Source organism: Medicago sativa, chromosome 2 (genome assembly GCF_051527215.1).
Source record: "Medicago sativa cultivar Bolivia chromosome 2, Bolivia_mono, whole genome shotgun sequence".
Taxonomy (NCBI): Eukaryota; Viridiplantae; Streptophyta; class Magnoliopsida; order Fabales; family Fabaceae; genus Medicago; species Medicago sativa.
This window is the reverse complement of record NC_140750.1, coordinates 5932501-5945544: the sequence shown is the minus strand read 5'-3', so window position 1 is coordinate 5945544 and position 13044 is coordinate 5932501. Positions and strand designations below refer to the sequence as shown.

The 13044-nt window shown below is 30.8% G+C and overlaps 1 protein-coding gene across 1 annotated transcript; it reads left to right on the top strand.

Annotated features, from left to right (window-relative positions):
• Window positions 1-3417: 3417 nt before the first annotated feature.
• On the top strand, window positions 3418-5057 carry LOC146943940 (Dof-type zinc finger DNA-binding family protein). The gene is made up of 2 exons (XM_085742273.1): window positions 3418-3553; window positions 3773-5057. The coding sequence occupies exons 1-2, from the start codon at window positions 3494-3496 to the stop codon at window positions 4682-4684; spliced, it is 972 nt and encodes a 323-aa protein (XP_085598399.1). The 5' UTR covers window positions 3418-3493; the 3' UTR covers window positions 4685-5057.
• The last annotated feature ends 7987 nt before the right edge of the window (window positions 5058-13044 follow it).

The window sequence follows — 13044 nt, the reverse complement described above, 5'->3', positions numbered from 1 at the left end:
GGAATTACCGGGTTGAGTCACGACCAGGTCGCTTTCTTTAAGACGTTTCGCGGCACTACCCAAGTTGTGCAAGGCAGACTAACAACCACGCCGTCTCCAGGATAAAACAGCCCAGATCACTGTTACGATTATACACTGCATGGTATATAATCGCTCGAGATATACACCTCAGAATATGGTTTAATCGTTTGATCAAAGCCACTCAATACGGTACGTAACCGCTCTATTCGAAACCGAAAGGGACATAAAGGAGTAGAAACATAAGAAACTCGTTAACACAAGTCGAAGGGAGAAGATAGGAAAAGCACAGGAAGCATCGACTGTGAATTTCGGTGTGTAGTAATTTTATAAATTAAATTATAAAAAAATTACTCGTTTACTAAATTGATTGCTATAAAATTATATTTAAAGATCAAAAGATTAATAAAAAAGACATAATAAATCCATAAAAAAAATACATAATAAATATATTTGTAATTTTGATACAAATAGCAGAGTATTGCATTCTGAATTTTTGATACAAATAGCATAGTAATTGCATTCTGAATTCTTTGTTAATTTTTTACCCAAATATTTTTTAGTTTTGATATATTTAAATATTATAGTGACAATGTCTTATACATTTAAGAATCAAAATGATTATTTACCATTTCATCTTATGCATTCAAATTTAAAATCTTAAATGACTCAATTGTCTCTTCCTAGACAAATATATTTTGTCTTGTGTCTGTCCATGTATATATATTTCACATAATAACAAACTATCCAATCACTTTCTACAGCCACCGACTGTCGTGAAATAATGATTTCAAACCTAAACTTGAGTGATTAACTAAGAATATATGGGTTTCTTATATAACTTTCAAATGTATCTACTGTTGCTGACATAATCATTTTTTTTTTAAGTATATAGTATGAAATGAGTGTGATGATTGAGTAAAAACGTAATTCCTCAACATTTTCACTAACACTAATCAACTTTGAATATTTTCAACTCTAACAAAACAGTATCATATAACTATTTTAATGATTATACACTGTAATATCATAAATAAAAAATTATAGAAACATTTCAATCATATTGTGTTTGCTGACGCTAGTTTAACAAAATAGATAATAGACATTTCTTCAAAAAATATAGTATATATTAAATTATAGACAAATAATAATAAACTATTTTTTATACTCTATCAATTAGCTGCACGAGCACAATACATCATTTCTTCAACAAAAAAAAAAGCACAATACATCATAAGATATAGACTCAATTGTCTGTCCAAATTTATTTTATACTAATTATTTTATATTTTAATTAATCTCATTTGCGTTAATTACCCTATGATCTGTTGATTTTTTTTTTCCGTTCTACTTGTGCAGTATGTATGTGATTTGTTTGGTCAGAAAAATGTATGTGGTTTGTTTAAATAATTGCACCGTGTACCCTACACTTGTTTCTTTTTATAATGATTGTAACTCTTAATAATTAAAATAGAAAAGACATAGTAGTATTATACTTTTACTAACTAAAATCAAGGTTTATAAAAAAGAATATTGAACTGCAGAAGAATAATGATGGGGAGTTCAAAGAAATAGAAGATCCCTTGGAATACTACAAAATCCATATGTTCCTCGTTGTGTTTTGCTTTATCTTTCTTTTTGTTCCTTTTCCTTAGAAGCTGAGCTGCCAACACATGGATCTGCACTTCAAGGTCCCGTTTGAATGTTTGTAGTCACGGTAAAAAGAAATTCACCTTCATTTTTTTTGGCTCTAACACACTGATGGTGATATATTTTTAACCTATGATTCAGTCACCGATTGTTAATGTAACTTATGGTGTACATAAAACATTTTTCTAACAATAATCGGATGGATAATTCATCCGATGGAAGGAATGTTTACGAATTGATAAGTAACTAACTAGTGTCGGCGTGTAATGCTGGCTGTATACATATGCTTTTTCTTTCTTGAACCACTCAACATTCATCTCCATATATTTAGCAGCTTTACCTCTCTGTTGAGTCTCCTTCCCATATTTTTTGTTAGTAATACCGATATGGATCCGTTTGTTACGGATTAAAATAATAGTGATTTTGATATAAAATAATTTAGAGATTATATGAAAAATCAGAATTTATTTTGTGTTTGTTTACCGTAATAAAAATCACTTTTTTTAAACAAATAATTTAGTTTGTTTGGATACAACTATATAAAAGAGATTTTTTGTTACAAAATTAGTTCAATTTTTAAAACTATATTTTCTCCCCCCTCTAAAAAAAATCTATTTTTTGAGAAGCTGCTCTTAACAGCTTCACATTTGAAGCTGTTTTTAGATTATTTCTTTTTAGATTCTGATTTTTTAAAAAGTTGTAACAAACGAATGCAAAACTCTTAAAAGTGATTATTTTTTTAAAAAAGTGATTTTTTTTCTTTAAAAAACTATAACAAACTTGCGATTTTAGTTATGTTAACAAATATAGCTAATTTAGATGAATAAATAGTTAATTATATCTACGATCAAAATTATGGCTAACCCAGCCACATGTTTAACAACAATTTTACAATTTTAAAATGATTTAAATTAATTATATGTTTAACATAATTAATCATAAGTTTATCTCTCAAAAAAAATAATTAATCATAAGTTTGAATATAATTAATCAAGTGTCGCATGTATAGAGAAAATAGGTGCCTATAAAACATTTTAGTTTTTTTATTTTTATTTTAATAATTTATTCTTCGATCAAAGGTAAGTAAAGTTTGATCAAGTGTACTCCATTCATACCATGTACTTGAGGTTATTTTATTTTTATATTTAATTTAGATTCAATTCTCTCAAAAGATTCAATAAGAGTAATTAAGAAAAAAATGCAAGAATAAGAGTGATTATTTGACCCAAAACCACCCCTTCAATAAAGGAAATAGATGAAAAAACTTAGAAAAAACTAGGGTCAACTTGTTAAGAAGAAAAAACTATTTTTTATATGAAATGAATTAGAATATTAAAGATAAATTTATCCATGAAAATTACAGTCAAAATGAACAAATAATGCTAGTTAACTTTAAACTTTTCTTTTTATAAAATAGTAAAGATTATTATTTATTTTTTTTGAACAGAAATAAAGATTATTATTATTGTTAAGGATATTGCTAGAGCATTTGTTAAGGAAGACATAAAGAAAGTTTTGTGTTGAAAATCAAAGTTAAAAATTGTTTTTTTTTTAAATATGTTTACCATTTATGGATTCATTACATGTAATAAGATAAAAAAAAATTTGTTTTCAATAAAATATTTCTATCTTTTACTTCTCTAAGAGCATCGGTCAGCATGAAACTAATATAAAATATAATAATTTTTGTTGATCATGTTGTATCTGATCTCTGGCTTAAATTTCTTAGCCCCTCACTCTCCTATATTTGAAACCCTTGAAGCTAGTGACCAACTGCTCTTTGTTGTCTGTATACTCTTCAAGGATTCTATTTTGGTTAGCAAAAATGTTATCTAACTATGAGAAAATGCTTGCCATCCCTCCAACCACTAATCAGTGGCCACAGGTTCATCTCTCCCTCTCTCTCTATCTCCATGCACAATTATTTACACAAATTGCATGAGCAGTCCAATTAATTTTGTAGCTTAGCTTTTGGATTAGAATATCAACATATAATTATTTTTCTCATACATTACATACCCTAGCTAGAACTTATTAAACTAGATAATATTTCCTTTTTCTTATATCAATTATATATTAACTCTTTCTTTTATTATCATTTTAGAATCAAATAGATGATGTTAAGATAATGGAAAAACAAGGTCAAGAACTTCAGCAGCAGCAGCAGCAGCAGCAAGCTCTCAAGTGTCCACGTTGTGACTCATCAAACACAAAGTTTTGTTACTACAACAACTACAGTTTGTCACAACCAAGACATTTCTGCAAAGCTTGCAAACGTTATTGGACAAGAGGTGGTACTCTTAGGAATGTTCCTGTTGGTGGTGGTTACAGAAGAAACAACTCAAACAAACGTAGTAACAATACTACTCTCATCAAAAGACCCTCCACCATTGATACTACTAATTCTTCTTCAACTCCTAGTTCCACACCAAACACCACTTCTTCAAATTCAACCTTAAATCATAATATTAGTCCTATGTTTTATGGTTTATCAAGTAGTAATAACTCTTGTGATGTGAATCTTCCATTCTCAAGGTTCAATATCTCTAGAATCTCAACAAGTTCAGGTTATGATTTTCAGCCTCAGATGAATACCATTGGATTAGGCTTTTCATCCGGGTTTACGTCCAGCGAAGCCAATGATCATAATGGTTATACAAATGGATTTACTTCAAATAATAATATTAACACTCTTGTCTCAAGATGTGATTCAATCTTTAGCTCTTCTTCTGCACCAAGTAATGCATCAGTTATGCCTTCTCTGTTGAGTTCTGCTCTGCTGCAACATAAATTCATGAATGATGGTAGCAACACTTTTCAGGGCTTGGAATTTAACAATTTGGGGAATGGAAGTGAGAAAGGAATGAAGAAAGATGAAGGAGAGATGGAACATGTGGGTGGTTTGTATGATCCACCAGCTTCTTCACTTTACTGGAATACAGCATCATCATCAGCTATTGGTGTTTGGAATGATCAAGGTTCTAATATTGGTTCATCAGTTACTTCTTTGATCTAGAATGAATAATAAACTCAATCCTTAGTTCAAGTTTAAGGTTATCTTTAATTTGGTACCTTTGTTTAGCTTTACTTATTATACTTCTCTGTCTTGTTACTATTACTACTTTTTATTTTTGTTTTGTTTTGTATTTTTGGGTTGGGTTTACTTAAATTTAGCTTTATTGAAAAAAGAAAAAGAAGGAAGAAAAAAAAAGGATACTTGTTAGAAAAATGGGAAAGGTAAAGGTGAGCTAGAGGAGAGTACTTTGGATCAGAAAGATCCTATGTAAGCTGCATCCAGCAAACCTCAGTTAGATTGTTAGTTTTATGATCAATGTGTCAAAGGTTGGAGAATGAATATATTGCACTGAGAGGAACCTTGGATCCTATAATCTCATCGTCTCACTCTCACTAATGTGGAGTATAATTTGCATGTTAATTGGTTTTTCATTCGGTTGTGTGCTATGAATCCCAGACATTTTTTAGATTAGACGCGTCCTATTATTAAACACGTGTCGTGTTCGACACCGACATGATACAGACAAATATAATCATACTGAATTTTATGATTTTCTTAAATTATTAACAGTATCGACGTGTCAGTGTCCATGTTGTGTTTGTATCCGTACTTTATAGGTGTGTGTATTTATCTGATTTGATGACATGATCCTTAATTCCTTACTTTCTAATGTATTGTGATTAATTAGAGATAGAGATAGGTAGGGTGGGGGGTTTAATAATTTAATTATTTGGTACATGATGTACGTCCTTGATGAAAGGAACTAACTTTAAGATGATACTCCCTCCGTCCCGGAATAACTGACCCATTTTCTAAAAAAAAAGTGTCCCAAAATAACTGACCCATTTCAATTTTCAATACAACTTTCATCATTCCCAATACAATATAACACTAAATAATACTACTTTTATCATTCCCAATACAATATATTCTACTTTCCCCTTTATTTATACATTTGTCTTAATATGTGTGAAAAACAAAATTGTGTCAATTAAATTGGGACGGAGGTAGTATGTGTTTTGGATAGGGGGAATTAATGGTAATGTATTGGGGATAGTGGTATAAAAGATAGGGAGGAAAATTTATTTAGTTAATTAATGTATGTGGGTGTTTTGGTTATTATGTTGTTGTTGTTCATCACTTATCATCATATATTATCATCATATATTGGAAATTCATTTTGAGAAACTTGGTTCATGTGCAGAATGTTTTGCTGCCTGAATTTACCTTTCTATTCTAGAAGACTATGCATATGCATATGTTATCTTTGAAGAATTGTGAGTAATTTATTCATTATTCAATAAAAACTAGGTACATGAATGAATTCGCAAGTGGTATTCGAGTTAATTTTTATTTTGCTTGTACACTTACTTATGTGTATAATTTTTTTTTAAAAAAACTCGATATTTGATCTAACAACCGACTAATCTGATGGGACCAATCTCACTGTCCACTTGTAGAGGCCCATTTCAAGCTTACTTATGTGTATAATTATCATTGGGAGTTGATAAATTACCCATAATTATCATTGGAAGTTGATAAATTACCAACAATAATTCTTAAAGATAGTATACATAAAATCATTCTACAAACTACCATGTGCAAAATCAATGAGCATTTTCAAATAGTACTTTTTTTTTTACCACATGTTCAAATAGTACTAAATAGTGGTAGTATGTATAGAACTTTAAGATGGCCTATGGAATCCGACTAGTATCACTTACATAAACATAGCAAGATTTGAAGTCATCAGGGTCGGTCTAATAAATTTTGAGGCCTAAATTCCTAACTTAGACCGCCTACATTGCAAAGGAAAATTTTGTCAATATTTCAATTCATGTATCTCAAACAAATCTTAATTAAAATAAGGGAAAATTACACTCACCTCCCTTAAGTTTTCATTAAATTACAAAGACACCCCCTCTAGTTTTAAAATAGACACTAACCTCCCTTAAGTTTTCATTAAATAGATTGATACCTCCCTTCTTTCTTTAACACTGTTATCTTTCTGTTAAAATGCAAACAGACTTGAAGCTGAAATTCACAATCTTTCATTCAAGTGTTTTTCTTATTTTGAATCTTTCATTCACAAACTAAAACACAGATTCATGGCAATTATGCTTTGAATTTTCGTGGGTATGAAACAAAGCTTCATGCCTTCACAATGCTGGCATACAAGCCAATTTAAACACACACAAAAGACTAAAACACATAAAAAACATATCCCTAACTTAATTGGTAGCATTCGGTGGTAAACCTATAAATACTTAACTGTAAGTTTAATTTATTTTGTGTGAAAGTTGTTGTTCATTAACAAAGTTTAGAGAGATAGTTAGGAATGATCAGTGCATGGGAAAGTATGAAAACAAATTGAAGATTGAAGAGGAATACAGTGTCACCGCATTTCTTGTTGCCATAGTTACAGATTTGGATTAATATTGTTGGGTTCAATTAGTTGCAGCGGTTGATGCATTCAATCAGAGAGGGATAATTCACAATACTAAGGCTATTTCCTGTAACAGATGATTAACAAAGTTAAATAGAGGGGAGGTAATTGTATTATTGAAACTAGAGGGGAGGTGTGTGTCTTTTAACCAAACCTTAGGGGAGGTCTTTGTAATTTTCCCATAAAATAATCAACGCTACAACAACAAAATCATAAACTTTTTGTTATCACTATCCAATTGTTATACTCGTGTAACACTTAGTAATGTAATGAGTATGAATCCTCTAACTTTAGGCGAGAAAATCACCTGATTTTTTTTGTTATAACTTTAACTCTCATTTTTTATCTAATATGTTCCTTCCATATATTTTTTAAACTTTCTATTTGTTTTAAGCCATAATTTACGCTTAAGAAGAATTACACTGCTCAATTTTTTTTATCCAATACATATGTTATAAAATTGGCTGTTAGATAATATTTTATATCATATAAATGATCCCTTTAAAATTTGAAGTCTAAACTCATTGGCAAGTCATAGTTGCCCAAAAGAAGATATAAGAGGATATGGTGACTCTTTATTACCTTTTCTTTTTAATATAATCCTATAGTTAGTTTGTTTAATTGAGAAATTATGGCAACAACTACAAAACTAGGTAATATGCATATTGATCCAAAACTTTGGTACACTCGTAGCATTTTCAATCTAATTATAGGGTTGTTCAAATATTGAACGAATGAGTCTTACTCTAGTCACTCCATGTGAATTACAAGCGAAGATCTCACTTACGATTACTCTTTAGACATCTAGTAAAGGCTGAATGATAATTAACTATCATTCGACATATTTTTTAAATTGGTTGAGCCGATTTAAAAAGTTTCTTATCTGATTTAATAAGTGATGAGCGACAGTTAGTTGATGTTCGCTAAGTGTTTGGGAGCCATTGTTAGATGCTTAAAGAGCAATAGTCGATCCCACCACTCACACCGAATAAGATGTGGAAGTTTTGTCGAGAAAAAAAATGGTGGAAGTATATAAGTTTTAGGTCCAGCACTACCTGATGTAACTAGCTAGCATGACTGAAATTTATATATATCTTTAGCACTCCTCAATACCATCATTCGATTCAATATATAAAAATTATGGGACCAATAACTTCTTCAAGTTGTTTTCAAATTTCAACCAACATAATCTAACATAATAATACAAGAATGATAATATATTGTATTTTATTGCCATGAATACGATAGTATAAATAAATTAATACTATTTTCCACAACGTAATCCTCCCACCAAATTCATTGAACAATATATTATTTTAGATCAGCAAGACCCTCTACCAAAATCATTCGCAATGGATGCCAAATAAATATGACAACTATAGTGACAAATCAGCCACGGGCAGTTGTATAACATGATGAGTGCACATTTATATTTTTGTCACAATTCACAAACACTAACCTTTTTCTTAGGAAGACAACGACATCAAAGACATAATATGCGTGAGTGAAGGCTTAAATTTGTTAGTGATACGATATCGTCAAACTTCAAAACTTTAGTCACAAGGAAGATCCCATCCAACAATAAAACTAAGACATGAGAATGTTTAAAAATGTTTTGTTGGAACAACCGAGTCAAAACAAGGTTGAAATATGTGTGGGATATATAGTGACGTAGTGTGGGCCACTTAGGTAGCATACTTCCATTATAATGAGAGAAAACACAAATACTCGATAATTCTAACTTCAAAGGATGAAAAACAAAAATCTTTTTCCTGTATTTATAATAATCCTATTACCAACTTTCTGTATAGTCTGGGGCTTTCTTTAATTAATGGTAAGAAGTCGAAGAATGTGAGGTATTTGATTTATCTTAAAAAATAATGTGAGTTAAAAGTTTCATATTTTCCTTAAAAAAAAAAGTTATACATTAGATGAAAAGTGAAAGTTGACATCTTAAAAAAAACGAAAGAACCTATATACATAATTCTTTTAGATTTTTAATAAATGTGATGTCAAATTTTATTTGACTGCAATTAATCCAATGTAATATGATCTATTGGACTCTTTTCGTGATCCAAACCATATTACTCCTTGCAAAATGTTAGCTTATAGCAGTAGATAAGCTCATAAAATATCGCAATACACACATTACATTATTCTATTACCTCTCACTTGCCTCCAACAAATAGTTACTCAATGGTTAAAATCTTAAAATAACTTCTAGGTCTAACCTCATTTTTTCCTGAAATTTGCGCTTATATTTTAGATTATCAATAAATCAAAACATATCAATTAATTTATAAGTAATTTTATCCTTTGAATCAATACTTATTTCATATTTTTGGGGGAGCAAGCAAGTGTCTTTGACTGATATTAATTTCTTGAAGTGAACTGAGAGTAAGATCCAATAAAATTATATCTCTCAACAAATACTTTCTCATGCGTATGTACATTTTTTTTTTTGAAAGATCATGCATATGTACATGAAATCGAACCCCTAGCTACCAAATATTTAAGGAACGCGGTTATCTATCAATTGCGTTTTTTTAAGGGATCTAACAATTGCATTATTGAGTACTCTTCGTTTCTTAAAATAATCAGAGTGTTATTTTGTAGCTTGTTTTGATTTATTTCGCTTCAGTAGTGCTTTTATTGGCACTAGACTTGTATCTGTGATTTTTGGTGGGTGGTTCTCTTTTGCACACCTTGTGCGAGATGAATCACCCTTTGTCTTATAATATATTCCATTTTGGCTTGTTCAAAAAAAAAATATCTAAAATGAATATGCATTTTTTTTTAATCCTCCGGTTCTCAGAGGAAAGGGGTCCGATAATCTGGAGTTTGGTTTGAAGGTAAGTAAAATCTGGTTAAGAATCCACCCAAAAATTAAACTTAAATTTTCCTGAATAATTCATCATTGGTGGAACTCATTAACCAACTGAATCCAATTGCTTGATTATCTAAATACATGATATACTTGTATTTATTTTTAAAATGTAGAGTAACTTTACTCTTGTACACTACAATACTTTGTCTCATATTTAAAAATTCCTATAAAATAAAATCTAATTATTCTAAATTGAGTAATGATATTTGTACAATCATTTTATGATAACTTTTAAAATAACAATTTTCTTCCTACTTCTTTTGGGATAAAAACAATAGAGAAAGAATAAGAACATAGAGAATATGAGAAAGAGTTATTTAAAAATTATCCAAAAATAATTGTAAAAATATCATTTATCTTCCAAATTATATGTATCGATCCAGGATTACAATACTTGCTCATGGACTAATCAATGTGAACGGCAAGATTATGAATCACCCAATATACAACATGGTCCTTCAGTAACACACTTGTATGGATTAATAACGACGAATCCAAGTCATACTAACTTGATATCACGAGGTCCACCACTCCTTGTTCATGCTATGTTGTTAATGATATCTTCTCTCACAAAAGCAGTGAGAAAGACAGAAGTACCACAAACACGTATAAATTAATGTTGTGATAAAGCCAGACAGTGGATTGTTCCTCCATGCATGTGTCACTAACAGCTTTAAGTAAAGACTGTTATTTAGACGGTCGTATATGGACATAATCAGAGGAGCAAAGGTGTAATAAAGTGTGAGGAGGAAGAAATGGAAAAGATTCCCCTCTCTCCTACGTTCACTGATATTTTATATACGGTGACTTGGATTCAAAGGCTTTTATAAAGTGTGACAAACATGGCTACCTTGATATACAAGTGATGATCTTATTATCATCATTGTTGTTGTATCATCTCTTGACTATATATATTACGGTGGATATTAATTTTATCGATCGAACATGACTGAAAATAAACTTAAAAAATATTTTACACCTTGGCCAGATATTCAATTCAAGGATTGGATTATCCACATGATCGAAAAGGTTTAAATAGAATCTTGTATGTCAGAAACAAACATTTTTTTAGGACAAATGAGTAACCTCGCAAAACAAAATAAATATGAGTAAAACATCATAAACCAACAGCACATAAATTGGAGAAAACATCCAAGTAGATACTACAAAGCAAATTGTGATGAAAACCTGACTAAAGACAAATAGAGGAAATTGTCGGGCTTTGTTTGAGAGTTAGGAGAGGAGGGAAAGAGAGGGTTATGTGGGCAGCTGCTTGGATTGTCAATGGCTACAATGACGCTACAACGACTGAAGCTTGTGCTACGTTTTTTCACTGTAAATTTGACGCATGGTTATTGCTTTCGTTTGATCAATTTGAGATAGATTGTTAACACTGTTAGCTTGCCGTTAGAGAACGATAAAAAACAAAAGTCTCCTCCGTCGTCTTCTAAATTAGATCCTCAAACAAAGAAACAAAATGTATAAACCGCTTTTTTCAGAGGAACATATAAAGCTCTTCTTGTGTGCATCTATTGGTGCCTAATCCATGAAACTCCTTCCCTGGACCTACAACTCCTCTAATTGAGGGTAATGTTTGTGATTTTATAGTGTTTGGGGTGAGTGGCAGATTTACCACCTTTGTGGTGAACTTTGCCTTTGCTATTGTCAATTTGGTGTTTGAATTCCTGAATTTTGGCTATGATAACAAAAACATAACAGCAACTATATCAAATTGATTGGTTAATATTCAACTTGGTTTGACTGGTACAAATATTAAGAAGTCGATTAGATGAACAATTACATACCCTATGTTGATTACATGGAACTTGTTGAACAATACTTTCAATAAGACAAATCAAAGGCAAAAATCAACTTTTAACAATTCAAATAAAATCCTTCAAAAAAAAAATCAAATAAAAGGTACCCATGGCTGTCACCTTCAATCTCCATCCAATTGTCGCCCATTTCCTTTAATCACATCGTCGCCCTCTTCCTCTCATCACCGTTTCACCACCGCTATCACAAACCAATTCATCACTGTCACAAACTCATGTTTACAGTACAAAATCATCACTGAAAAAAAAAACTCATTTGTTCAATGATTTGTGAATTATGTAGCAAGATCCATAAAGAATCGAAATCAAATTCAATTCAATCCATTGATAATGATGATGGTGTAACTACTGCGGTAAAAGGAATTGGAAATGAAACAGGGATCAGGTAGGGGTGTAAGTGGTTCGAACAAAACTGATAATCCGAAAATCCAAACCGAACCAAACCGAAAAAGTATCCGACCTTGTTTAAAACCGAACTGAACCAAACTAAATCGATCTAGTTTGGTTCGGTTCTCAATTTTTAATTTTGAGATTCAAAGAACCGATGAACCGAACCGATGCTAACCTCACTCCCTATTTTAGTAATATTATCACCCCTCACACACAATCATGATTAAGCTTTATATTAAAGTCCAACATAAAATACTCCTTAAATTCACTTTCTCCCATCATCATCTCATCACATGACTCACACTCTATATCGATTCTACTAAAAAGGAACACTAGCCGTCAGCCACAACTAACCTATCGTTCCTCATCGCTGTTGGGATCGTCCATCTCTTGTTAGTTTTTTCATGTTAGTTACACAAAGTAGTTTGAAAAACAGTGAACATGGAAAACAAAGTTCCATAAAATATTTGAGTATGTTGTATACATAAACTACAAATTTGTGAAAATATTAATTCTTTTAATTGTATTTACAAACAAACCGATCAACCGACCAAATCGACTACTGTAGTTCAGATTATTTTTTGAAAAACAGTAAAAATCGAACCAAATCGAACCGATAAAGTTTTCATTGGTTCATACATTTTTTCCACCAAAAACCGATCCAAACCGAACCGTTACACCCTAGGATCAGGAACCAAAATGTAAAGATTTGATCGATAATCAAAATTGAGAAAAACAATGATGATAATGAATCTTTATTTTCTAATTGAACAAATACTTACTTTTTAATTTCAAATCTCAG

Excerpts from the sequence above, each read along its gene's own strand:
- LOC146943940 (XM_085742273.1), top strand. The coding sequence starts at position 3,494 with ATGTTATCTAACTATGAGAAAATGCTTGCCATCCCTCCAACCACTAAT. Across the intron at positions 3,554-3,772 it reads CCACTAATCAGTGGCCACAG|AATCAAATAGATGATGTTAA; the intron begins GTTCATCTCTCC and ends TTATCATTTTAG.